This window comes from Pyrus communis, chromosome 15 (assembly GCF_041283825.1).
Source record: "Pyrus communis isolate YQ-2024b chromosome 15, ASM4128382v1, whole genome shotgun sequence".
In the NCBI taxonomy this organism is placed as follows: Eukaryota; Viridiplantae; Streptophyta; class Magnoliopsida; order Rosales; family Rosaceae; genus Pyrus; species Pyrus communis.
In genome coordinates this window covers 3,512,201-3,539,188 of record NC_142579.1, presented here as the reverse complement: position 1 = coordinate 3,539,188, position 26,988 = coordinate 3,512,201, and the positions used below count along the sequence as shown (strand labels likewise).

General features: G+C 37.2%; 3 protein-coding genes across 6 annotated transcripts; 1 reads left to right on the top strand and 2 right to left on the bottom strand.

The window, feature by feature from the left end:
- Positions 1–594: 594 nt before the first annotated feature.
- LOC137738789 (uncharacterized) lies at positions 595–2,713 on the top strand. The gene is made up of 2 exons (XM_068478266.2): positions 595–1,440; positions 1,772–2,713. Exons 1-2 carry the CDS (start codon positions 806–808, stop codon positions 2,469–2,471), a joined length of 1,335 nt encoding a protein of 444 aa, XP_068334367.2. The 5' UTR covers positions 595–805; the 3' UTR covers positions 2,472–2,713.
- Positions 2,714–14,136: 11,423 nt separating this feature from the next.
- On the bottom strand, positions 14,137–16,719 carry LOC137741597 (uncharacterized). 4 transcript variants are annotated; one of them, XM_068481293.2, is made up of 3 exons: positions 16,254–16,630; positions 16,068–16,104; positions 14,137–15,734 (listed from the first exon to the last, which is right to left on the bottom strand). In XM_068481293.2, exon 3 carries the CDS (start codon positions 15,697–15,699, stop codon positions 14,443–14,445), a length of 1,257 nt encoding a protein of 418 aa, XP_068337394.2. In that variant the 5' UTR covers positions 15,700–15,734; positions 16,068–16,104; positions 16,254–16,630; the 3' UTR covers positions 14,137–14,442. The 4 variants fall into 4 exon arrangements, with proteins under 4 accessions (XP_068337394.2, XP_068337403.2, XP_088543018.1 ...); XM_068481302.2 differs by lacking the exon at positions 16,068–16,104 and having other exon boundaries at positions 16,254–16,719; XM_088686892.1 differs by lacking the exon at positions 16,068–16,104 and having other exon boundaries at positions 16,180–16,408.
- Positions 16,720–18,604: 1,885 nt separating this feature from the next.
- On the bottom strand, positions 18,605–26,640 carry PFI (tubulin folding cofactor E / Pfifferling (PFI)). Its single transcript, XM_068479503.2, has 16 exons — positions 26,099–26,640; positions 25,687–25,857; positions 25,106–25,152; positions 24,620–24,766; positions 24,435–24,509; positions 23,607–23,716; positions 22,537–22,679; positions 22,397–22,458; positions 21,544–21,651; positions 21,430–21,464; positions 20,815–20,880; positions 20,036–20,127; positions 19,878–19,954; positions 19,686–19,763; positions 19,089–19,272; positions 18,605–18,940 (listed from the first exon to the last, which is right to left on the bottom strand). The coding sequence occupies exons 1-15, from the start codon at positions 26,385–26,387 to the stop codon at positions 19,174–19,176; spliced, it is 1,599 nt and encodes a 532-aa protein (XP_068335604.2). The 5' UTR covers positions 26,388–26,640; the 3' UTR covers positions 18,605–18,940; positions 19,089–19,173.
- Between the last annotated feature and the right edge of the window lie 348 nt (positions 26,641–26,988).

The following is a 26,988-nucleotide window of genomic DNA, read 5'->3' as shown; positions in this document are numbered from 1 at the left end:
TCTCTACTATCATTTGATAAAAATTGAGTGCTCTTGTCATTTTATTTTTTATTTAATAAAGATTTTTTTATAGAATAACTTAAATTATTAATGATGAAAGAAATTCAAAGATCACTTGTAACATTCCATATCGTTTAGGAAAGTGGACCATATAAGCTCTTATATGTATATTACCATCTCTACCTAGCACGAGGCTTTTTGGGAGCTCACTGGCTTCGGAGCGCGTGAGAGCATTCCTATGATGGGTGACTCACTCGAAAGTTCTCGTGTGAATTCTCAAAAACAAAACCGTAAAGACGTGGTCGTAATCCATTCTATCGATGTCAAATCTTAAGAATAAAAGTAAAAAGCAATATCATTCGCTGAGATGATGTTGGCTAAAAAAACCCTTATTATCATGGAGAAATGTGAAAATTGAAATTAAAGATTGAGTGCAGTGAGTGGAGTGGACCAGCGTGAGTTGGGTTAGAGAGGGGAGAGGGAGAGAGTTGGTCAGACTCAGGAGTCTGGATAGGTGGGGTCCCACTGTTGCTATTCATCCACGGTCCTGAAAATGGCGTCACCTTGGGTCCGAGCTGGCAGTGATACCAGGCTGTACCCAGCTGTCTCCCAACCCCAAAATAAATAAATCAAAAAATACGATGCCCTTTGCACTTTCCAATTTAGAAAACTCCAAATCCAAATCCAAATCCAAATCAGAAATCAATGGCAGGAGCAACACCATTTGCCCTAAGACTCAACTGAGAAAGGGAGAGAGGCACGGGCGCATTAGCATTTCCTCTTTGATTTTATTTTGCTGGTGAAAATGGATCCATGCCCATTTGTGCGGGTCACGGTGGGCAATCTCGCTCTCAAGATCCCCGTCGCCTCCAAGCCCGCTCGCTCCGTCGTTCACCCTTCCTCCTCCCCATGCTTCTGCAAGATCAAGCTCAACATCCTCAACCTCCCCCCTCAAAACGCCGTCGTCCCCTGCCTCCCTCCCGACACCCAAACCCTCGAAAACCCCGCCACCGCCGCCACCTTCCACCTCAGCAAGTCCGATCTGGACCGCCTCACCTCCAAGTCCATCTTCGCATCCAGGCTCTGCCTCAAAATCTCCATATACACCGGCCGAAGGGGCACCACTTGCGGCGTCAACTCCGGGAGGCTTTTGGGCCGGGTCTCCGTGCCGTTGGATCTGGCGGGAACGGAGTCCAAGCCCAGCGTTTTCCAGAACGGATGGGTCTCCGTGGGGAAAGGCCCCAACAAGGGTGGGTCGGCGGCCCAGACCCAGTTCCATTTGAATGTGAAGGCCGAACCCGACCCGAGATTTGTTTTCCAGTTCGACGGCGAACCTGAGTGCAGCCCGCAAGTGTTTCAGATCCGAGGCAACATCCGGCAGCCAGTCTTCACCTGCAAGTTCAGCTTCCGAGCCTCCGCCGACCGCACTCAGAGATCCAGGTATAATTCCCTTTTTTCCAATCTAGGGTTTCAGTGTGATTTTCTGTTTGCTTTACGACGACGTTTTGTTCCATGTTCGTCTGAATTAAATCCTTCAAGCGGACTCTGATATCGTTAAATCTCTTTACGTAGCTTCTAAGCCCAATTTTTAATCCAAGCAAACGTTTGTTTAGTGTCTTTATTCCCATTTTGCCCCTCTGATCTTCTAAATTTTCAGGAGATAGGGTTCTAACAGATTCGAATTGTTTGATTCATGATTCGTTGCGTTTTGAATGCCAATGGCTCAAATCACAAATTAATTTTTGTATTCCCATTTTGCCCCTGTTTTCAGGTCTTTACAGTCGGAACAAGGCAGCTCTCGAAGCTGGCTGAGCTCGTTCGGGAGCGAGCGAGAGCGACCCGGGAAGGAACGAAAGGGCTGGTCCATAACGGTCCACGACCTCTCCGGTTCGCCCGTCGCTGCAGCCTCGATGGTCACGCCCTTCGTGGCCTCGCCCGGGTCGGACCGCGTCAGCCGCTCCAACCCTGGCTCCTGGCTCATTCTCCGGCCCGGCGACAACACCTGGAAGCCCTGGGGCCGTCTCGAGGCCTGGCGCGAACGAGGTGGCGCTGACGGCCTGGGATACCGATTTGAACTCATCCCCGACACCAGCGGCGCCGGCATTGTGTTGGCCGAGTCCACAATCAGCTTAAACAAGGGCGGGAAATTCGTCCTGGATCTCGGGTCAGGGTCCAGTAACCGACTCGGCCCAAATTCTCCGGGGTGTAGCCCGAGGGGGAGCGGGGACTTCGGGTACGGGTTGTGGCCTTACAGCATGTACAGAGGGTTCGTGATGTCGGCGAAGGTGGAGGGTGAAGGGAGGTGCAGCAAACCTGCGGTGGAGGTGAGCGTGCAGCACGTGAACTGCACGGAGGACGCAGCGGCTTTCGTGGCGTTGGCCGCAGCCGTTGATCTGAGCATGGACGCTTGCAGGCTTTTCTCGCAGCGGCTGAGGAAGGAGCTGTGTCAGCAGTCGGATCTGGTCGGCTGACTCGGATAGGGCCACGTCGTCGTTTTATGGGGTTTTGGACCTTTTCTTGTAATTTTGGAGGGAGTGGGGTTTGTTGGAAAATTTGATTTTTATTAGTGCTACTAACTAACAGACTGATGAGAGAGAATGTGTAGGTGTATATAGTGAGAGAGGTAGACAGGGCACGCTTTGTTTTTAATCGTGTGGCTTGTGTTTAATTTTTCCTTTTAGTTTTTTAAATGGAGGGTTTGATTTGGCTGCAATTTTTTTTTTTTATTTGAAGATATTGTACTTACTGACTTCGAAAAAAAAAATATTTGATGTTAGTTTAGTTTTGGATTAATGAAATAGTTGGAGTGTTGGATTCGCTTTGTGATCTAATTGTTGGCAGCTAAAACGCATTAATTAATTTTATGTTAGTTACTTTTCTGTGTTTGTAGTTTAGTATAAAGCAGTAATTAAATGATTGAGTTTATGGATACTCAATTATGTATGGAATTGAAAAGGTTGGAGGGAGGTGTTGAAGATTTGGGCAAGGGACGGCCGTGCATGCAAGTGGCGAATTGTTCTGGTGGTTAGATTTTTCTAAGTCATCCAAAGAGTCACTTACATAAAATGTATTCATCAAACATATCATCTCACTTTTAATAACGTAATGTCATTTCAATTTAATAATGTAATGTCATTTGATGATAAAACGGTTTGGTGGCGAATCCATTATGTGGCATTGTGTTAGTAACTTGGTATCTATCGAATACTTTTTACGAATCTATTGATTACATTCTTGCCAAAAAAAACAAAAAAACAAAAACAAAACTCTTTTGTCAACCAAAATGTGGAAAGTAGTATATAACATGTTTCATTCCGAGTCTTGACGGTTAGTAAATAGTTTGACGGAAATGCATGACTTTGATTCTTGCTTACTCTAGTTTCAAATTTGTAAACATGCCCTTTCTTCCTTCCATGTAAACCAATTTATTAAATTTCCTTACCCTTTTTAAATTTCTCATATTTACACACATATTGTGTGAGTTCTAATCTAGTTCAAATTTATAAAAACCAAAATTTAAACATACGTAGGGCCATGCTCATTGCTCAATCAAATAGCATATATGACACTCGTTATTTATGTGAGACAAATCCAATGTGAGATATCTTCCTAACTTTGTTGCTAACTATGTGCTCAGTCCGGTTCAATACAAATTAAATTCAAGGTCTGTTTGATATCCATTTCGTTTTCAGTTTTTTTTTTTTTTTTTTTTAACTGAAATCTTGTTTACTACTTGAGTTTTTAAAAGTTGGCATTGAGTTTACTTTTTTGTTTTCAGGTTTTAAGTTTTTAAAAACTGAAACTATCAAACTATATTTTTGCTCTCACCACCTTATTTATTACTATTAGATAAATTTAAATTTCGAAATTTGTGTAGTGAATGAATACAATCTTAAAATTTAAAACTTATCCAATCGTAATAAGTAGCGTGGTGAACACACGAATTGTTAATTAATGTGGATGATAGCTGTAATGCGCCTATGGACTGGTGTTTGGCTTTGTTTGGTTGGGAGGATTAATGATATTCGGCGATGAAGAAGAATATCATAGTTTTGTTGTGATTTGTTATGACTTTTGGAGCTGGCAGCCACCATTATTTAAACTACGGGATCCCTTCTTAGTTTAGCTGACTTCTAGAATTAGGATATTGGTTAAGTGAGCAGGTATCTCATAAAATTAAAATAATAAGAAATGTAGAAGTATTTAACACAATACAATATTCAAATGATATAAAATAATTTCTGGCTCGAGCCGTCCTTTTTTTAATGACGACTTGATATTATTTCACTGTACAACGAACATTATGATCCGAACTGATCATTTTTTTTTTATCATTATTATTAGATAATCTATAGAAAAACTTATTTAATTTGAAAACCTAAATACCTATCCATGTGTGTCGAATAAAAAATTGAGTATGGTACCTGTAGTAGTATTCTCATGAAGAATCGTCAATTGTTTCATTCACTTTACCTTTTATTTTGTCTTTTTCGTTAAAATTCAAAGTTTTCAAGCATTTTTCATTAATTTTCATTTTTAATAATTGTAGGCCTAATATTTGGGCAAATTCCAAGGGTTGGTGGCATTGGGTGCCATGAATCTCGTCAGAAGAATTTGGTGTTGTGTGTTATGCAATTTGGCATTGAAGTGGGGAACGATTTTATTTTGTTCATGAAATGGACTTAATAATATCACAATGAGGCCGACTAGCAGGGGTGGGCGACAGCCAGTCGGACTCGAGAAATACGTACAAAAACTGGTGGGCAACAACAATTTTACCGTCGGGACTCGAGAAATAATCACGAGGCGGACTCGGAGTCACGTTCACCCTGCAGTCTTGCAGCAGCAATCAGTGTCTTTTGTTGGATTGGGCCGGGTGGAAGGCCAGCGATAGAGGGAGCTGTTAAAAGCGTTTTTATTGTAAAAAGGAGTAAACGTAGGGTGGGGAGGACTTATTGCTATAGTCTAGGCCTATAGGGGCATTGTCCCTGTGGGTCACTGTACGCTCAATTCTTTTTTAATAAAAGGTTTTTTTATTTTATTTTATTTTATTTTTTTAACAAAAGATATTATTACTCACAATAAATTAGTAATAATATGATTTAAGTTCGTTTTTGGCGAGAACAAATATAAGTCTTCTCATTTACAAGTGAAAACGAATACTACTAGACCGTGGTACTAAGTGACTACTGTAGGCTCACTTTAATTACCAAGTTACTCTGCTTTCTATGAGGAGAGATTTTTCAATGTGCTTAGTGTAAGAGTTGTACAAGACGTATAATTATATAATTGGAGGCACATTTAAAAAAAATTCATGATTTATATAATGAGAAGTAGCTACTACTTTATATTCTGAACACACTGAATAATCTCTCATCTACAAACATTTTTAAATAACAGGTAAAATATCTCCGATGCACGTAAGATTTAAAACTCATATTTGAGTTTTGAGCTAATGTTGGATATAAATTTCCTAATTGTGTCATGTAAACAGTTTTAGCGGACTCTGTCGGTAGAAGGCAAAGTAACACACAACTTGATTTTCGACGGATATACAACCATGCGATTATGCATCTTGACGAGCATGAATAATTATCTGCGGTTATAAAACCTCATATGATTGAAATTTGTACAATGCTTGAGTGCCAAGTTAGTGAGCATAAAAGTTTCCCTAGAATTACTTGTTGGTTCAATAAAATCTGTATACTTTATTGGGACCAAATTCAAAAAATCTGTCCACTTAAACTTCTTGTTGTTCCGTGAATGTGGCTCTTTAATTTAAAGACCCTCTTTCTGTAACATTTACTTGAAAACTGCACCATTTCTCGTGTGATATGGAATACAGTCAGCACTAAGATTGGATTGTGGACTTTTCTCACGAGTGACGATCCTCGTCAGATTCTTTTTGTGAGAATTCCGGAGATCCTTTCAATCACATCCGTTTATTGTACATTGTGCAACCAGTTTTTGTTAGGTACTGTTCATATTCAATTTTAAATATAAAAATTTAGAATGATTTATGACTGTACGATGTAAGATGAACATATGTGATTGAAGAATCTGGCGAGGATCCTCCTGGTTTTCTCACGGACCTGGAGACAGGTTGGGATTGTGTTTTGTTTTGTTTTGTGTACCCTAATTCTTTAGGGATAGGTAAAAATTGGCATACTCGGAAGCTTGTCAAATTTATGATCAAAGCCTAATTTAGTTGAACAAAATTTCAAGGGAAGTAAAGAGACTCGAATTTGGGGCCTCTTCCGACACTAGAAGGAGAAATATAACTATTTAGGTAAATTGATATTGCTTCTCAACTTATCCACCTAAACAGATAATTTAATTTGAGTGTGAGGTTTTTATTCTTGAAAATCCCCAAATGTGATTTAAGAAAACCTCCTACTTAAAATAGTACATTATGAAGAATCACTATCATATTAGATAGGTTGTGGGTTTCCATCCATACGTTCTGGATTTAAATCTATGTGTAGAATTAGATTTTTTTTTTTTTTATTTCATTGATTCACAATAGTACAAATATATAATAGTCACTTGACTTGGAGTACAAGTAGTCCTAAGCCCACTAGGATTTCCAAAACCTAGCCCATTACACTAACAGCTACCGCCAAACTTAGCGGTTGTGAAGTGACAAGTTTGGAACGAAAAAGTGAAAGTGTGGCTTGGAAAGGTCTTTGGTGAGAACATCCGCTAGTTGATCAATCGAAGGAATGAAGTGAACTTTGTGAGTGCCCAACTTTACATGAACAAAATGATTATCAAGCTCAATGGGCTACGTTCGAGCATGAAACACCAGATTAGCAGCCATGTAGGTGATACTCAAATCATCACAATACAAAAAGATAATAGTTTCGAATTTTCCCCTTATCCTTGATAATAGTAGGGTAGTGCTATTCACACACAACCTTATTAACTTTTGTCCATTGATCTTCTTCAATTCTTCCGAATCGACGACCGAAAATTGAGAGGAGTGTGTTAGAGGTAAAAATAGGTGTGTGATACTAACTAAATATCACCATCCTAATAGTAAAAAATGTCACTTTTTACTATAGCCAAAAATTATTCTGTTAAAAAGTCGGAGAAGATATCACTTTTTTGGTCCACACAACGAGTGTTTATTAAATATCGCCAAAAATTAACTCTTAATTTCAAAAATGTCACTTTTTATAAAAACTTTCAAATATATCCAAAATTTCATTTAAATAGACACAAATACCCTCAAATTTAACAATTAAATAAATTAAAGGTTTTTAAGCTACTGTCGCCTCAAGCTCGAGTCCAATTTTCCCTTCACTTCCACACTCCACCACCATAACCCTATCCCCTTCGACCCCTTCATCACCGACATTGAGTGCCGCCGCGGTTACCGCAAGTAGGAGCAGCAGAATTTCAATCATGCCTTCAACGCCTTTTTTCTTACTAATATCATTTTTAGTTATAAATATAAAAATAATTTTTAAAGTTAATCCACATGTCGTTATATGATTGTATTTGTGAGACCCACGTGGTGCCACATCATCACACTAATAGAGCAATTGACAGAATTTTCACGAAAAAAAAAAAATGATCACGATGGACAAATTCAAAGAAAGAATAAAATGATTCACGATAGACAAATTTAAGAACACTACTATTGATTATCATTAATTATTTAGGAACAGATTATGGAGTTATGTCAATGTCACGAATCATTTTGGCTAAAAAGCCTTTAATTTATTTGATTGTTAAATTTGAGGGTATTTGTGTCTATTTAGGTGGAATTTTGGATATATTTGAAAGATTTTATAAAAAGTGACATTTTTGAAATTAAGGATTAATTTTTAGCTATATTTGATAAATACACCCACACAACTCATAACACTAGCAAGTGGTAACTCAACTTGTTTGTTCTATTTTCTTTCTAATCAAAGTGGATTGGATGTGCTCTGGTTTTTGTTTGTTGTCGTTACTTTGGTTACATCCCATTCTTGTCTCTTGATATAGAACAAATGGCCAAATGAATTGAAGATGAAATGAAGTAAAGAAAGACAAAGGAATACAACGGGAATTTCCAAATTTGGTGCCCGAGTTCCAATTTGGGCTTACTATACCTTTCCAAAAAGAAAACGACGTCCTATTTCAAACACACTATTTTGCAGTGATAAAAAAGGGATGTTAGCTATTTGAGGCCATTTAGGCTTCCAAAAATGCATTTTAAGTTTTGTAATAAAAATCGAACTTTTCATTCCCGTCCAATTATTGTCGTTGTTTATTCCAAAGAATCTTGACCCTTTCCAAGGCTGAGTTTATATCTTTATAAGTGTGTTCAGTGTAAGAATTGCACACAACATATAATTATATAATTGGAGGCACACTTAAAAAAAATTCACGATTTATATAATAACAAGTAGCTACTACTTTGTGTTCTGAACACACTGAATAATCTCTCCTCCACAAGCATTTTTAAATAGCAGGTAAAATATCTCCAATGCACGTAAGATTTAAAACTCATATTTGAGTTTTGAGCTAAAGTTGGATTTAAATTTCCTAATTGTTGTAGGAGTTTGACACTCTCTTGTCTCACATTGGTCAACAGTATTTTTTCACTAGCTTTTATATAGGCTTATTCCTTTTTCTTAGTAATTAGAATTTGGACCATTTGGAAATTGATTGAAGGCTTGGGCCTTATGGTTGTGTGGATTAGGCTTGATGATTATACTATAAAGGGCCTTGGGCCTTGGGGCACTTGGGGCCAAGAAATTAAAATTAATCTGATCAATTAGTTTTAATTTCGAATTAAGTTTTTAATTAAATTAATTAAAAATGTTTTGATTAATAGACACAACTCTTTGGAAAGAGGTGTATCTCTTTGGAAAGAGTTGTATAACTTCAGATACATCCAAAAGGTGTATGAAGAGGTATGAAAGAGCCTATATAACTGGAGTCCTCAGTTCCATCAAAAATCATATTTTTCTTCCCCCTTGTCTTCTGTACAAAATTTCCAGAGAGTAAACACACAAAGCAATTCGCTAGAGTTCTATAATCCAGTGCGGGTTGTAGAATTAGGTAGTTGTATCCTGGTCGAGCAGACGTTGTAAAACCACAAGCACACGAGTGGGACGGAAATACTGCTCGAAGGACATAGCGTTTTCGCTAGCCTCTACCTTCAATTCATTCAAGTTAGTATCATTTTAATTGTTTGTATTTATTGTGTAATTGCATTCTGTATTACAAGTATTTTTGAATAATAAAGTATAAGTATTTCGGTTCTGTATTTCTATTATTTATTGTTTCTAAATTGTTCTCCAACAATTGTGTCATGTAAACAGTTTTAGCAGACTTTGTTGGTAGGAGGCAAAGTAACACACAAGTTAATTTTCGACGGATATATGACTATGCGATTATGCATCCTGACGAGTATGAATCATTTTCCACGATTATAAAACCTCATATGGTTGAAATTTGTACAATGCTTGTGTGCCAAGTTAGTGAGCATAAAAGTTTCCCTAGAATTACTTGTTGGTTCAACAAAATCCGTATACTTTATTGGGACTAAATTAAAAAAATCTGTCCACTTAAACTTGACGTTGTTCCGTGAATGTGGCTCTTCAATTTATAGACCCTCTTTCTGTAACATTTACTTGAAAACTGCACTATTTCTCGTGTCAGCACTAAGATAGGATTGTGGACTTTTCTCACGGACCTGGAGACAGGCTACTCTTTCACCCGCTCATGTCTGGGATTGTGTTTTCTTTTGTTTTGTGTACCCTAATTCTTTAGGGATAGGTAAAAATTGACATACTCGGAATGTAGTATCCCACATCGCCCGTGAGGGCGTGGTCTTTGGGCCTTATATATCCATTGCCAACCTTAAGTTTCAACTAGGCCTTTTGTGGACTCCCTGAGGGGAGAGCAGGCGCTGGCTACGGCTGAGTACCGGTCCACAGAAACAAAACCGTGCGGTAGCTCTGTCTTCGGGCAGGGAATGCCAAAGGGGACAATATAGTTGGAGCTGCGGGTTGGGATGTGACAATTTGGTATCAGAGCCAGACTCACGGTCGTGGTGTGCCGACGAGGACGTCGGGCTCCCTAAGGGGGGTGGATTGTAGTATCCCACATCGCCCGTGAGGGCGTGGTCTTTGGGCCTTATATATCCATTGCCAACCTTAAGTTTCAACTAGGCCTTTTGTGGACTCCCTGAGGGGAGAGCAGGCGCTGGCTACGGCTGAGTACCGGTCCACAGAAACAAAACCGTGCGGTAGCTCTGTCTTCGGGCAGGGAATGCCAAAGCGGACAATATAGTTGGAGCTGAGTCCAGTTATCTAATTATATGTTTTTATTTCTTTTATACTCATTTTATATTTTCTAAAAATATTAAAAATCAATTAAAATCTTCTAATATTATGCATTTTCCAACTCCAAAAAAAAATATTTAATATCTTATAACAAAAAAACTAATATACTAACATAAATTTATCTGCAAAGCATTCTATCCTAACTCAAGTAACAAATATATGAATGTATATAATACCTATATGTGAGATATGAAACCTAATTAAAAGGTAGAAAAAAACATAACATACCTACAAGCAAGACACATTAATCTGTGACAGGTTGATTATAAAAAAAGAATATGTCATATAGGTAGATAAATATAATTAACCTGTTATATAGGTTGATTATAAAAATTAAAAATAAAATCTATAAATGGGGTTTAAAGCCGGAGGAAGAACGAGAAATAACAAAAAGATAAATAAAAAGAAATAAGCAAAGAGATAATTGGGAAGAAATTTGATTTTTATAATAAATCTTATTATTGAACAGATAACTATTGATAATTAAATAATTAAATATAACAAATTGGACTTATTTTAATAAACTGGACTATTCCTCCTATTGGCTCAAAAAATTGGACTTATATCAAGTTTCCCCTCTTGAAAATCCCCAAATGTGATTTAAGAACTCCTACTAAAAATAGTCAAGTGTGAACAATCACTATCATAGTAGATAGGTTGTGGGTTTCCATTCATGCATTCTGGGTTAGGTTCGAATCTTTGTGTAGAATTATAATTTTTTTTTGGGAATTGTTATTGACATTCCAAATTTCTCATTATACACTCCAAACTTTCTATATTTAGAAAGAAAAATACATTTGTGAGTGTAGAATGAGATTTTTGGAGTGCCAATAACACTTCCCTTTTTTTTATTTCATTGATTCACAATAGTACAAATATATAGTAGTCAATTGACTTGGAGTACAAGTAGTCCTAAGCCCACAGAGATTTACAAAACCTAGCCCTTATACTAACAACAACCGTTTGGAACGAAAAAATGAAGTGTGGCTTGGAAAGGTCTTTGGTGAGAATATCCGCTAGTTGATCAATCGAAGGAATGAACTAAACTTTGTGAGTGCCTAACTTTACATGAACAAAATGATTATCAAGCTCAATGGGCTTCATTCGCGCATGAAACACCGGATTAGCAGCTATGTAGTTGATAATCAAATCATCACAAACAAAAAGATAATAGTTTCGAATTTTCCTCTTATCCTTGATAATAGTAGGGTAGTGCTATTCACACTCAACCTTATTAATTTTTATCTATTGATCTTCTTTAATTCTTCCGAATCGATTGCTGAAAATTGAAAGGAGTGTGTTAGAAGTAAAAATAGGTGTGTGGATACTAAATAGCACCATCCTAATAGTAAATTGAAAGAAAAAAAATCTTATCACTTATGGAAATATTATTTTTGGTCCACACAAGTCATAACACTAGCAAGTGACAACTCAACTTGTTTGTTCTATTCTCTTTCTAATCAGAGTGGATTGGACGTGCACTAGATTTTGTTTGTTGTCGTTACTTTGGTTACATCCCATTCCCGTCTCTTGATGTAGAACAAATGACCAAATGAATTGAAGATGAAATGAAGTAAAGAAAGACAAAGGAATACAACGGGAATTTCTAAATTTGGTGCCCGAGTTCCAATTTGGGCTCACTATGCCTTCCCAAAATGAAAACGACGTCCCAGTTCAAACACACTGCTTTGCAACGATGAACAAGGGATTTTAGTCATTCAAGGCCATTTAGGCTTCCAAAAATGCATTTTAACTTCTGTAATAAAAATGGAACTTTTCGTTTCCCGTCCAATTATTGTTGTTGTTTGTTCCAAAGAACCTTGACCCTTTCCAAGGCTAAGTTTATATCTTTATAAGTGTTCGCTCCCAATGTAAACTCAACATTCAACAATTAATCAAAATACCTTTGAGATTTCTCTCTAAACTGGTGCTCTAAAACTTTGTTCTTCAAGAAATCACGCTTGTAATTTTTTTTAGTTTCGTGTTGCTTCAGGACTAATGTGGAATCACATGTGATTTATCAAATAACTATATATCAAAATCTAACTCTTTAAAAACCCATGATGAGTCAATATAATATTATATATTTTACCCTATTCTTAGTATAATTTGATAATTATTTTGGTAGAATTTTGATAACTTGCTTTATATTTGTAATGTAGGACATTCGAATTCCTCTAGAGCAAAACGTGACCAAACGGACGAATTTTGGAGTGATTCAAATTGGAAGACGTTCGTGTGTCTCTTGGCTTGTTCGTGGAAAAATTTGGGATTTTTCTACAGAGCGGTTATTTTCTGACGATTTATTAAAGAAGCAGTGTGCATTGTTGGAAAGTGACAGTTCTGGGCTTGAATTGCGTTTTTGGAGCCCAAGATGACCTCGGATGGGTTCGTGGCTATCTGAAGAAATGTTCAGAATAGTTCAAGCTTTAAATCTAGCTATATTGGACCAATTTTGGAGCTGTTATGGGTCCAATACGTGGTTGTGCAAATTTTTGGGCGAATTTACCAAGTTAATTTAGGATTATATTTCCTAATTTATTTCAATTCATTAGGTTTCCTAGTCGTATTCTAAGACTTTTTACTAGCAGGATTTTATTTAGAGTAGTATAAATAAGCCTTTTGGCCGGCCCTAGGGTTCTTCTTCTATGTATGCAAGATTGGAGAGAAGAATTTAGGCAGAGCTTAGAGATTTTCATTCTTTTTCTTTTTCAATAAAGACTGTGTGATTTTTATTATGAGTATGCGTAGCTAATTTTCTTTTGCTAGGGTGAAGCCTTGAGCCTTAGCATGAATATGTAGTTTTTATTTAATTGCTTATGATATTATGCATGCATGCTTTGAATTATTATTAATCACTGTGTTTTAAACTGTCTTTGGTCTTAATGATTCGCAACCATTAGGATGTTTAGATAAATAATCAGATGCAATTTGATCGAAATGCCACAGGGGAATTGAGTATTGCTTCTTGTGATTAATAGTTGTAATTTCACCTATGGCAAATGCCACGTTTTAGGGGTTGCATGGTTTTTCAAAGGGTTTTCACAAAGCGTAATGAGCATGTTTATATTTGATCTGAACGCCACGTACGGATTGCATGTTTGATATACGTTTTAACTGGAATGCCACAAGTAGAATATGCATTAGGAAAACCTAATATTCAAAGTTGCATGGATAATTCATAAGTAATTAATAAATCTATTTATGATTGTTAAAGGGATGGCGGAACCCTAGTGCTTTTCCAAATTTGTTTCTCAAAACCTTTTCCTTTTGATTTGTTTCATTTTTAATTGGTTATTAGTTGCTTTCCCTAAATTACTTTTATTAAAATTCGTTTTTATTACTTTTAAATTCAAAATCAACCCTTTCCAATCTTTGTTTGCAAATAATCAACTAAGATTTTGGTTTTTCATTAATTGTTTTAAATAATCCCAACGGAAAACGACCTTGCTTGAGCCGTTTATATTACAACTACCTTATTCTCTTACAAGTATTTTGTGTGATTTTAACCTCTTTGAGCAGGTACCTATAAATCCTATCAACCCACAAAATATTAGTCCACAATACATCAGGTGTAGCTACAATGCCATGTATCATTCAATGCTACACGTGTTTTGGCCGTTAAATTTAATCTCCGCGATTGTTTAGATCTTCTATTTCTGATCTCCGCCATTCATTTCCCGTATCATTCAATACGGTGAAGTATTAAAGAAAAATCCAATCCAACAACCAAGTCGAAGTAAGTAACAAGGGAAGCTGGAATAGTAGCCCACAAGGCTCTCAAATATAGAAGCAGTAATCAGAGTGTCGAATTCCTACTAACTTAAAGCTACAAAGTCTAATTTCTGGAAGATCATATAATATAACATTCACTTTCCATCATTCAGTGGATACATTTCACTTGTTCTTGGTTCTAATCTGCTTAAACTTATTGCCATGATTCCTGATTAATTTATATCTTCATATCATCTACGCATCGGTGAAAGATGTTATATACAGTTGCTCATCTACCTTACCGGCATGTATGCTATGGAAAAGGAACACCCGAGCGGAAAACCTGAACTTGTTCGCCACAAACCATCACTCAGCTGCACCTTCAATATTGTTTGCTCCAGGTCTGACGATCTCCGCTAAAGTTTCCAGCATTCGAAGAATGGGATTCATTAACTTCAATTTGTACAGCACCAACATTTTCATTGGTTTCCAGTGCCATTAAGCTTCCCACTGATCTCTCCACCCTACCATATGCATTAGACTTCACATTGCCAACTTCATCATCTTTCTTACTGGTACTTCTAGGATTAGAGCCTTTCGCGAGCTTGGCAGTTGCTTCCGAAACAACACTTTCAGTTTCGGAACCAGTTGCTGCCACTTCTCGCTTGTTTGCATCTAAATTATCGGTTAAAGAGAGAGTCGTATTGGAACCTGACTGCAGATCCTTGGATTTGGGGCTTAGAAAAGCTTCCAAGTGCCTTTGGCCAGAAGCTTGACTTGCATCGCGATATAACTTTGGCAGCATCTCTGTTCCATTGAGAGAGTCAGCGGTTTCAACCAGTGTCCCCGTTGAATCATTACTCAGTTTTAGTTCTTCAACTGTTTTGACTGATGAATATATTCGAACGTCCAGATTACCACTTTCTTCACCACGCACGGCATTTTTAGCTGCCCCGACAACTTTAAAGTCGAGGATACCATTGGTTTTAATTTCTCTCTCGACTTCAATCTTTTCCGCCTTATATACCTCTTCTTCCTTCACTTTTCGCAAGCTTCCAATTTCAATTTCAGTGCTTAAAGTTTGGGTGTTCTGCTTCACAGCACCGGACGCATCATCAGCCTTGTAATGTTCCTCTCTGATCTCTTCAGTGTTCCTTGTATCTTCACTCCGGGATTGATCATCTAACAATTTGAGATTCTCCCCATCATCCCCCTTGTCTTCATCACTTTCTTGTTCCTCACTCTCCTCTTCCCTCTCCGTATCTTCTTCATCAATTAGATCCTCGACCCCCTCAGACTCTTCCTCGGCTCTCTCCAAATCATGTCCGTCTATTTCATCCAATTTACTCTCGTCCATCTCTTCTTCAGAATCTTCTTTTTCCTTCTGCCTTCCTATATCCGAGGAAGTTTCATCCACTCGGGGATATAGGTCGCGCCTCCCAAGTTTTATTATTGCATTCCCGTCCTGCATCTTTCCTGATATCGTTCCAGAGCTCTGTGCATATGCTTTCTTGTCATGGGAGTTCTTGAGTTGGTATAGCAACCAGATGCAAATGGCAAGCAACAGAGATATCTGAACGGCATGCTTCACCTTGAAGCCTTTTGACCTCTGGTTCCTACTCGGCGATTGCTTCAACATCGTTAATGTCTAAAATGTGTATGAACTCTACCAATCTGTACAAAGGAAAGTAAGAACGATAAGTGCATAACCACGAAACAATCAAGAGTAAACCGAATGACACATACTTTAATATGTCTAAATTGTAAGATTCAGAACCACACTTTGCAAACCAAATAGTTAGCGGGTTGAAAAAAAAGAATCTCCTAGTGTTCTGCCGACAGGCAAAAACAATAGTAAGAAAAGTAATCAAACTCACTGTGCTCACAAATATAACCAAACTTTGTCGGCACGTAAAAACTATTAGTAACAGAGTTTTATTTAGTATTCAGCACACTAAAGCAGAGTTAAAAGTAGAATAACGCTCGAATAAAATTAAAAAAACATACTTAGCACAGCGAGTAGTAAATGCGGAAGATATCGAATCTGCAGACAGAAAACACAGCTGAAAACAATAAACAAGAACCAAATCTAATTCCAATTTCAAGCATATCATATTACCACTGAATGCAAACAGAAACAGCATCATTTATTAGAAATTGCAACAACCCCCGTTGGAAAGAAAAACAACATACATTAGTGGGACTTCTATGTTCACAGCAATCCACAAGGCCAAAGCTCTCACTTGAAAGCTGAGTGGCTAAATTTGAGAAAAAATGAAAAGGGTTTTGAGCATTGGAACTGGCTTCATCTTCCTTACACAGATAGGGAGTTGTACCAATTGAGAAATATTCCTTGTGTTTTAGTTACCGACCCTTTTCTTTGGGTTTTTTTTTTTTTTTTTTTTCTATTGAAATATGTGGCTGGAAAGGAGAGGAGAACAAGGGGTAGTTGGGGGGGTGTGCATAATGTGTCCTCCTCCATAACGCCGAGGGAAAATCCAAACTCACGCACAACACATTTTCAGGTCGAGTGATAGAGGTGACAGATTATACTTTTACTGAGAGAGAGAGAGAGAGAGAGAGAGAGGCAGAGACAGAGACAGAGAGACAGGGAGACAGAGAGGACAAAACCATTTAAATAAACTTTGGACTCGCTGACAGTGTGATGGAGAGGACAAAAGCATTTAAATAAACTTTGGACTCTGCCGAGTTGCTCACTGTATTCTCATTTTTATTCGGAGAAAGTTTTGCATGCAACATGAGGATTTGCATGCTACAGATATTACGATGATATTTTGTGTCAATAATATAAGAATATAAAGAAAAAAAATTAATAAATATCTTTATATTATTAATATGAAATGTCACCGTAGTGATGTACCTATGACATACAATAAACGTCACGCATACAATATCTCTTATGAGACTCCATCGTATTTTGATTTCACCTAATCAAGAGAATAATTTACATAGAACAAGTACATTGCTATAGTGATATCCTATGCTAATGAAATAAAAACAAGTACAACTTTTTGTCTACATACAGGTGTATTTACCATGTAGGTTGTTCTTCCTAATAACGCACGATCTTACCATGTGTGAGAGCTATCCTAAGTGCCTAATCAAGGAGTACTACGGAATATCTTCATTATAAAGGAGAATAATACGTCAAATACGACATGCAAAAACACCTTCAATTACATAAAAAATTTGTTATGCATTTTCTGCCTCTTTTCTCTCAAAATTCGCAAACATGTTTAATCTATCGTGATTAGTCGCATGATAAGAGATTATGTACTTTTGTAGACATTTGGTGACATCCAAAAGTCTTTGCAAGCATATTGTTGGTGGATTTGAATTTGATCAAATGTAAGTGAGCCAATTTGGTTGCTGATTGAAAGTTACACTAATAAAAAACCTGAATGGTGTTGCAAGTGATCTTTTATCGTAATGGTGAAAAGGTATTGAACTCTCGTATTACGACGAACAATCCATAACTTACTACTAAAAACTAGTTAATTCAACCATGTTACAAATCTTGGAGTTATTACTTCTTCCTTTTTTTTTTTTTTTTTTCCCTAAAGCTTGTGGTATCCCACACTTCGAAGAGTAGGACTAATCCTCAATTATGCACGAAAAGACTACACACATTTCGGCCACTCGTGACCACAATCAAATGGCACACATTCTTCCAAAACTTTCAACCAAGGCACCACTTGTGTTACAAATCTCGAAGACAAGTAGCACAATTTTCCTTATAAACAAATATTCTCACATTGCACTCTTTTATTTTAATTTAATTTTTTGTTTATTTATAGAAATTTCAATAGACAAAGGCAACTAAGATGGCAACCCACATTTTCAGCATTCTGCTAACCCAAGGAATCAGGTTACTGTGTTTTTTCATTGCCAAATCCCACACTCCAAATGGTATGATTAAAATCCCAAGTGGGGCCCGAAAAGACTCCCAACCACAATCGACGTCTTCCCAAAATTTTCACCCAAAGAATCACCCGTGTTTTTGAAACCTAAGACCAAAGAACATACCTGACTTTGAATTCTACCGCATTTCAACCGAACCACTTGCCTGGTTCAAAGTAAGGCAAATGTCGAGAACCATATATTCTTCCTATGAAATGAAATGACGTATATACAAACAATTAACGAAGCTTCTAGCCCCTTTCCTAGCAACTTGCCTTATCCCTTGGAGGCTCCAAGTTGGAGCGTCCATTACATTCCTTTTTCATACTCTGCTATAGTTCTTCGACGGAATGAGAAACATATTAAAAAGGAACAGGAAGGGAACACACTTAGCCAAGAGGAACATAAAGCCAAACCCCTCAAAGACAGCAACCTAACAAGCTAACTAGTCTTGCGACTGAAAACAAACAAACTAGTCTATATAGCTAGGAGGCATATTTGAACTTCGAAGATAAGCGCAAAGGACGAGAAATGAAGGGATCATGCTAATCGAAAACAATTATACTGATATTTTTACGAGTTGAACTCTGCTTGATCAAAACTTCAACTCAAGAGGGGCAAACTTTAGGAAAAGAGAAGACCAACAGAGAAACTAATATTCCAAAATATTTGGGTCCACGAAGTAGTGTCGGTAAGCAACATAGGCAACGTTACAGAACAGATCGCCAATGTTACTCAGATATCTGGGCGATTTGAATAATTATCGATTCAGTTATCTTAAACAAAAACCAATTGTAAAACTCAAATCAAGTCACTTACAGCCTGCATAACTGTTTCATGGAGTGACAGCGGCAGTAGATAGTTTTAAAATGCTTCAAATAACACACTGGCAGTAACTATCTTGCTTCTGCAAAGCCCAAAATTTGATCTTGGCCGTTGAGCAGATGCGGCTTGAAAATCTAACAGTAGCAATCCAAGTTGTCAGGTAAATAATCAAAATAGTAGCGAAAATAAAGGCAAGGAACCTAGGGTGTGTCGAAAGTATAATACCATCCATATGAAAATAAATCATTGAAAGTCAGAAAAGATGTATACTTGCACAAGTACCTTAAATTCGCAACAGGTCATATCCTAACTGGTATGGGATTTATAGATCACAAAAACATAAGGAGTTTCGCTGCAGATACTTCTCTTAACTCTCTTCATCTACAAGAATGGTTGATTCATTTCCAATCCCAAGGTCCGTCAAAGTTGCCATTTCATCATCAAGCAATAATGGCAGAGGAGAACCCTGACAATTTAGGTAAATAAATATTTAACGCAGGAGCAAGAAAGTGATCATACTGGCAATAGATTTCGAATTTTTTTGAGCAATGTAGCATGAAAATTTTCAGCTTGAATTATAAATCAGTGGAAGTAGCAACTGGTACATGCATATTACTTTATACTGAGGGTAATTCAGAGTTTCTCTCTTTTGGTTCTAAATATGCTTGAGTATTAGAGTGCTTCATTATTGTTAACGATAAATGTCTCTTTCTCTCTAACAGAGAAGAATGTTCCAGAGTTTTGACAATTTTTCTCTCTATCAAAAGCAACCAGTAGGAATGACAGTCTGATGACATACTATTCTCCGCAATAGGAACTTATCAATCTTCTATAAATCAATAATGACAGAAGATATATTGTGTAATAAGGAGGGCAAACCTTTTCTTCAAGAAACAATTTCAGCTTGATAGACTTCAGCCTGAAAAAGCTTTCACAAAGAACTTTCAACTTTCCAACCTAAAAAAATGTAGAGTTTTAAGGATACAACCAACAAGACAGGTAATTTAGAGAGAGAGAGAGAGAGAGAGAGAGAGAGAGAGAGAGAGAGAGCGAGCATGTGGGACTATTAACTGTTGTGGCGCCTGGCAGTTTCTTCACCAATGATGGTTTCTCACCAATAGATGCTCCCACACATTTGAGAGTAATAGCTGCATAAATTTAAAAATCGGTTTGAATATCATGATTGCTAGTCCACGAAAGAAGAGAATAAAAAGTTATAAAGTTCCTACACAGAAGTCCTGAAGACATTTTCTGAGGGCCTGCTGTTCCAACCAGTGGCCTTTCATCCTCAATTCCATGAAAAACCTTAAGCTCCGCAAACCTGTAACAAAGCATAGGTTTATGAGAAGCGAAGGACTTAACTATTGATTCAAATATCAAGGAATAAGCATTCTTGGTGGTAAAGAATAATGGCATTAATGTCCCAAACCCAAGGCACTTGAATGCACGTATTCAAGGGGGCAGATGAATATCTTGTTGAAAGAGAGATTAGAAAGCGGAGAGATTGGAAAGCAAAGAAATTGGAGTGATTGGGAAAATTGTATTCGCATTCATTCAATTGATTCTGTACAATGAGTATATATATGGTTAAATACAAGAGACCAAATGATGCTGACTCATCATGAAAACAGCTGTAGCAAACTATCCAAAAACCATAACAACATTACAGTACACCCGGTCAATTAAGGAGTTTGGATAATTCAATGGCGTTTGAATTCACAATATCAAAAGACATCCAAAACCAGTCAGTTATGGTAATCCGAAACACTGAAACTCACAATGCAAGCAACAATTGCACAAGAAGTAATATGAGTCCACATAAACTGATATAGCCATTTTGCAAGCAACAATGCTCTTGCACAAGAAGTAAAGGATCTCAGGAACAACATAGAACAGAACAAAGGATCTCAGGAACAACATAGAACAGAACAAATAATTAGGACGCCACTCATGATCTTTTTTTCTTTTAAAACAGAATGTATAAAAGACTTAAAAGAGAACAAGATACCTGGGATGAAGCCACTGGATATCTTTGGTATTTCCTTGCATTTTTGACATAACTAATCGAACATACCTGCACTCCAAAATAATTACAGTTTAAAGAAAAGTAATTCACATATGAATAAATTGCTTTGCACATAGCTTACTGGGGTCCACTGATAACTAAATCATCTATTCCACAATCACCATCAAGACATCATAATTTTTTGAACCAGGATTTTAGTGAATGCTACCCTCCAATAACAACTTACTATACTAGTAAAACTATTGTAATTTTGTAACTGTAAGTTATGCAGTTTATGATCCCTTTATCAGCTATCACCAATGTGTGCATAGTACAATCGAAACCATATTAAGTTACTAACTGACTGTTTTAGTCAACTTTAAAAGAACAAAAGTAATCCATGCCTTTATGATGAAGATAAATATTCAGTCCGAGGCTCTCAGATATGAATCACTGAATACAATAAATAGAACTGACATGCAGAGAGCCTGAACAGGTCCTGACGGCTAAAGAAGCAATCTCCTATCATGAATATGCAGGAAACCTACAGTTCTACATGAAAGTGTGCATTACTGGTGTAACAAAAGCTGAAGGTGACATGAGAAGAATGAGACATACCGAATCTCTGACTCTTTTCTTTCACGAGGACTTACCTGAAAGATATGTTAGACAATCATATCAGATTATTGTATATGCGAAGAAGAAAATCTGCAGCACTACTTCAAGGTCTACCTCACTCCCATTCAGCATTTCAACTTTAGCTAAACGGGCGACCAAAACAAATCTTGGGATACCACCTTGTCCAGGATCGGCCACTGGATTGTCAGAGAGCCTGATATCCTTTGGAAACAGAAAAATAAGCAAACCAGAAAATATGATGAGATAGGAAAGTAGTCAAATTACCCATAACTTAGATTTGTGCGAATTATCTTATGTCAAAGATCAAGAGGAGAAGCAGATTGATTTTACTAACACAAACTCCAATGAAAGAAAACCAGTAATTGATATGAACTAAAAAGTTGCCCATGTTGAAATACGTGCACATCTAGGAGTCGTACCTCTCCTGTGTCTCCCCTTTGTTAAGTGTGAGGTTGTGAGTTCAACTCCTACAAGAATAGGTAGTTGAACCCAACCTAAAGGGAGTATGTTAAGTTGTTCCTATTATTTTTAGTAAAAAATACGACTTTTCTCTTTGGTAGTAAACTTCAAATATTAGGCTCAAGTGGCATGTGAGGAGCAAGAGAAGAAACAATCCTACTATGGCAGCACATAGCTATTTCCTTTTTTTTTCCCCTCAACCTGGTGTAGACCGACCTTGAGTATAAACTAAATACCAATCAAAAGAACCCAATATCTGTACATGGAAATTGAAGGACTTTGGAGGATATAGAATGGTAATGTAGCTAGAGGACATGGAATGAGTAGTGATGTATGTATAATCTACGGTGGCTCATTTTAATTCAATATAGCGAGCACATGCAGGACCAGTTTCAATTTATATTGCAGAAAATGTGCAGCATGCATCTCTGTGAAAGTCACCAGGTCTAATAACACAAATGATGATTGTTCTCATACAAAATCTTACCACTAGTTGTGGGAATGAGTTTAGCGAGTCAACAGAAGCAAGATCCTCAATATTGTTGCCTCCTGAAGCATATAATGAATCAGCAATAAATCACTACATGAAGGTTGCATGAGTGCTATAGAAAAGTTGTGATAAGTTACCAAGAAGAAGGCAACGCAAATTTTGAAATGGCTTATGGTTTTTGTCGGGTGATTCATAACCATTTAGCAGTTCATGCATCAAGCCATCATCAGGATAAAAGACTCGGTTCAAATTGTTATTGCTCAAATGAAGCTGCTCCAAGCTGGATGAAGAAACCACTTTGTGAAAATTGTAAAGAAAATATGGCAACATCAGAACTGAGGAACATTTTGCCCTTGTAGATCTTTTTGTACTTAAAGCTCTATATTCCTCTAGTCTACCAATGAATATAGGTAGCATCGTGTGTGTGTGTGTGTGGGGTTAGGATCTAGGGACAAATGCTTTTGATACACGTTTTTGTGGGGCCCACTCAGTAATGTATTTTGACAATCCAACCGTCTATCTTTTGTCTTACCTCAAAGATCATGTCTACTAAAAATACCAAAATTCAAAATCATATGACCGTTGGATTAAATTTAGTGTGTCTTTGTAGAACCGTCTAATTTTTTGCAAGGATGATCCATGAACGATGTACCAAAATATAGACCGTTCGGATCATTGTAATACATTACGAAGTAGGTTTAATGCTTTCTTGGCAGCCTCTACATTACACCTGAACCACTTTTTTCAAGTTTAAGGACTGTACCCGCTCAGCCACCAGAAGATGACTTTTCCCATTATGATGTGGAGTGAGGAACTAGCCCAGCTAACCCCAAAGTAGCTCATGCATAAACTTTTACTAAAAGGGGATCCTCGAAAAGATGTACATAAATCTATATTTCTCAAGGGGTGTGCTATCCACTCACCCCTTTTTACTTCTCACACACCCCTTGTTAATTTTTGTCCGTTGATCTTCTTCAATTAATCCGATCCGACAGCCGAAAACCAAAAAGGTGTGGGAGAAGTAAAAAGGGGTGTGTGGATATCACACCCCTTTCTCAATCACAAAGCCAAGACATCCTCAAACCTACCTTAAGTCTATATTCTTCATTTGTCAGAACCCGGACCAACCTAAGATTCATTCTCAACCCCAATCCCCCCAATTTTAATATACTTACTGTTGAGGAAGAAACAAGAAATTCTTACTAACCATTTTAGATGGGAAAGTTTCAAGATTTCGTTCCAATCAGCTATACAGTTGTCTTCCAGATTCAGAAGCCGCAAGTGATCAAATCCTTGAACTGCATAAGATGATGCAGGCTGGCAGATAAAGGAATCCAAAAGCAGAGTAATACAGTCAAAATGCATTGAGTTGTTTGAAATTTAAATAAACACAGTAATATAAAATATATATGCAATTAAGGAGAAAAGCTCTTGTAAAAGAAAAAAAATTGAAAGCCCTAAATTTTTTAGAAGAAACAAAATGAATTACTGGCTTAAGATGAACCTACCATGGCATCTTTTCCATTCCTCTTTACAGATTTACCGATTCATTCATAACTTACCATTTCTATTTGATAAAGATTTAACAAGTATTTTATGCTTGATTCGGATTTTGCAAAGCCTGACTGAGCTTGTAATGTATTCAAACGTTTTTTTCATTTTGGTTTTCTTTTCAACTTTTACATTCTGAAAATAGCAGTGTCACATCATACACTATTCTCAGCTAGCTGATACTCAGTGAGTCAGTATACATACATACATCCTTGCATCTATACATACATACATACATACATATATATATAACATAATTATATATATGTATGTATGTATGTGTGTGTATAAATATATATATTTCAAAAAATCACCTGTAGGTGATTTTTCCTCTATACATAGTTATATATATATAACATAATTATAACACTCGTAAAGGATATGACAGCAACATAAAATACATGTATAATAACTTTTCTTTTTGTGCTTTAGATCAAGCTATTAAATGAACATAAAACAAGCATCAAGAGTTCAGATGGCGTACCTCTATGGTGCTTATTTTATTCCCCATAAGATGTAGTTCTTCAATTTCTGGCAAAGAGTGTTTAAGTATTTCAACCTGTGACATTGCACAGACGATATGTAGCTATTGACATAGAAAAGCCAGTAGTAAAAATAAAAACAATAAGAGAAGGAATGGTAAAAGGAGAAATAAACTCAAATAGGCACCTGGGTCCAGTTTATGCCAATGTTGTTTAACACTAAAATGCGAATACATTTTAAATGTGGCAACCCAACAATATCTTGTGCCATTGAATTGTAAGATAAATTGAGGGCAAAAAGATCTGGCAACTGTTCACAGATCGTGCTAACATCCTGCAAGCAAAGATTAACTCAAATACAGTAGGTTAGCCCGGGGCAACTTAAGAAACAAATCTTTTAAAGAAAATACATGCATGCAAACATATACACCAGGGAAAGTCTATTAAGTGAGACTGGAAAAGCATACTAACAACCACGCACATGATCCAACAACAAATTGGCTGATTATCGAAAGAACTTAATAACAAGTCACTCAAATCAGTATAATTGCATTAAATGTATCTGTAAACAAACAAGTTGTATCCTCTTTTCAAAAGAATGTGCTTGCACACCAGAACTGATTTCCATTAAGGGGTAAAAGAAAGCTGGATTTGCATGATATTTTGCATATACCTTCCAATCTGAAATTAGATTTCCAGTCAAGTCAAGCTCCTTCAAATCTGCAATAAAAGCATAAACATCTTTCCAGTAAGTCTACATCTGTTGACGCACCCGCAAAGACAAGTATGCAGTCTGATTGTTTATTAGATTCTATTAAGAAAGAACAACTTAAGAAGATGGGACCAGGCTGGAACAAGAAACATATGGCAAACGGTAATAGGTGCGTGTGTATGGAATATTTCTAGGGAGGAAATAAATGCAAACCATCCGATCACAAGCCAATTTTAGAGAACCACTCATAAATCATGAAATAATTGGGACAAGGGTGGAACTGGAATAACCGGAAATGATGTATTTAGTTGTGGTGAACCTAAACACATAGGACTATTTCAAACCGAAAAACTAAAGCATATATTTTTGTGGAGGTCATATCTCAACCAAAAACAAACTTCCATTTGATTTCATAAGTAATTGGTCAACCAGTTAACCCTACAGTTTTGGGCTCCAAGGCTCCACAACTAATGCATTCGGATAAAGTATAGTTCTCAGTGGATTGAATCGTTAGGTTCACAGTGGATACAACTAAAACTTACTTGGAACATTAGTACGAATATCACACGGGTCTCCAGGAGAGCTAACACCCAGAAAAGATACAGATGCACTCGTCAACTCCTCTAATCGACTTAGCTTGTCTTGAATTTTGTCTTTTCCAACAAGTTGAACATTGACACGCTTGTTGCTCGATGAAAGGACATACATTTCATCTACAACATAACAAGGAACAAAATAATCAGACAGAATTTCGACAGTTTCTGTGAATGCTACCCATTTCGAGCAAACGGCACATAGCAAACATTGTCTCATTACCTATCATATCAACTAAAAATTCGTACTTCCAAAAATCGAGGGATGTTATACGAGTTAACAACTAATGTAATAGCATTAGCCGCTGTTTTCGGAGCAACGGAACAAGTGAGAAACGAAACTGATGAAAGAGAGACATACCCTCTTCTTCTTGAGTGGTGTCACCTCGGTATCGGAGCTGGATAGCTTGCAGCAACGTAATGCCAGAGCTGAGATTCTGGGACCGAACAAAGGACCCGGATCGTTCGGAAGTTGCCTGGAAGTAACGAACCCCGTTGATGGAGCCATCGTGCTTGCCCTCTCCGCTGTCCCAATCGACTCCGACCCATGTGCCCGAATAGCCTTGGACAGGCCCCAAGTACCTGACCGTCCCAATTCGACGGGGATCTCCCGCTGAGTGGACTCGCTGCCCGAGTCTGAAATCGAGCATTTTCTTGTCTATTTTTTTTGCAATGTGTTGTGTTTGTAATCGATCTCGATTTCAATTTTGATACTTGTCTGTCAATGGCTATTCGCTGTTTGGTTTCTAGGAAAGTGAGGAAAAGTGAGGGAAAGTTGAATATCGGGTCCTCGACAAACCAACAAAGTAAGCATAAATTTTTATAATTTTATTAAGTAATCGAAATACGAATACATAGCTTCCGGCCCCCCGGAAGAAATACGACTACGTAACCTAAAAGGTTACATTGTAAATGACTTCTTTTATGAATAAATGCAAGCACCACGTGAAAACTAAAGCAAAACCTAAATCTTTAACGGGTAAGAAACTCTTATATCATTGGTCCACAAGAAAACCTTAAATAATAAAATAAATAACTAATTTCCAACAAACTCATGGCAACACATCATGAATTTGTCTACAAACAGATGCAGATACAAGCTCCGTTAAGCGAACACTGCAAAACAAGCAAGCGAGCAAGTAAACAAGCGAGTGAGCAATTCAAGCGAGTAAACAAGTGACCAATTCTAGCAAATAGGCAATCCAACTTATAATCAAGTACACAACGTCACTCGAACAGTCACAGTATAAG

What these genes read in the sequence shown, in the direction of transcription:
- PFI (XM_068479503.2), bottom strand. Translation starts at nt 26,387, where the DNA reads ATGCTCGATTTCAGACTCGGGCAGCGAGTCCACTCAGCGGGAGATCCC. An exon ending in ATCTAATTTCAGATTGGAAG is followed by an intron (nt 24,767 to 25,105) that starts GTATATGCAAAA and finishes CTTTGCTTGCAG; the next exon opens with GATGTTAGCACGATCTGTGA. An exon ending in TTGGCATAAACTGGACCCAG is followed by an intron (nt 24,510 to 24,619) that starts GTGCCTATTTGA and finishes GCAATGTCACAG; the next exon opens with GTTGAAATACTTAAACACTC.
- LOC137741597 (XM_068481302.2), bottom strand. Translation starts at nt 15,699, where the DNA reads ATGTTGAAGCAATCGCCGAGTAGGAACCAGAGGTCAAAAGGCTTCAAG.
- LOC137738789 (XM_068478266.2), top strand. Translation starts at nt 806, where the DNA reads ATGGATCCATGCCCATTTGTGCGGGTCACGGTGGGCAATCTCGCTCTC. An exon ending in GACCGCACTCAGAGATCCAG is followed by an intron (nt 1,441 to 1,771) that starts GTATAATTCCCT and finishes CCCTGTTTTCAG; the next exon opens with GTCTTTACAGTCGGAACAAG.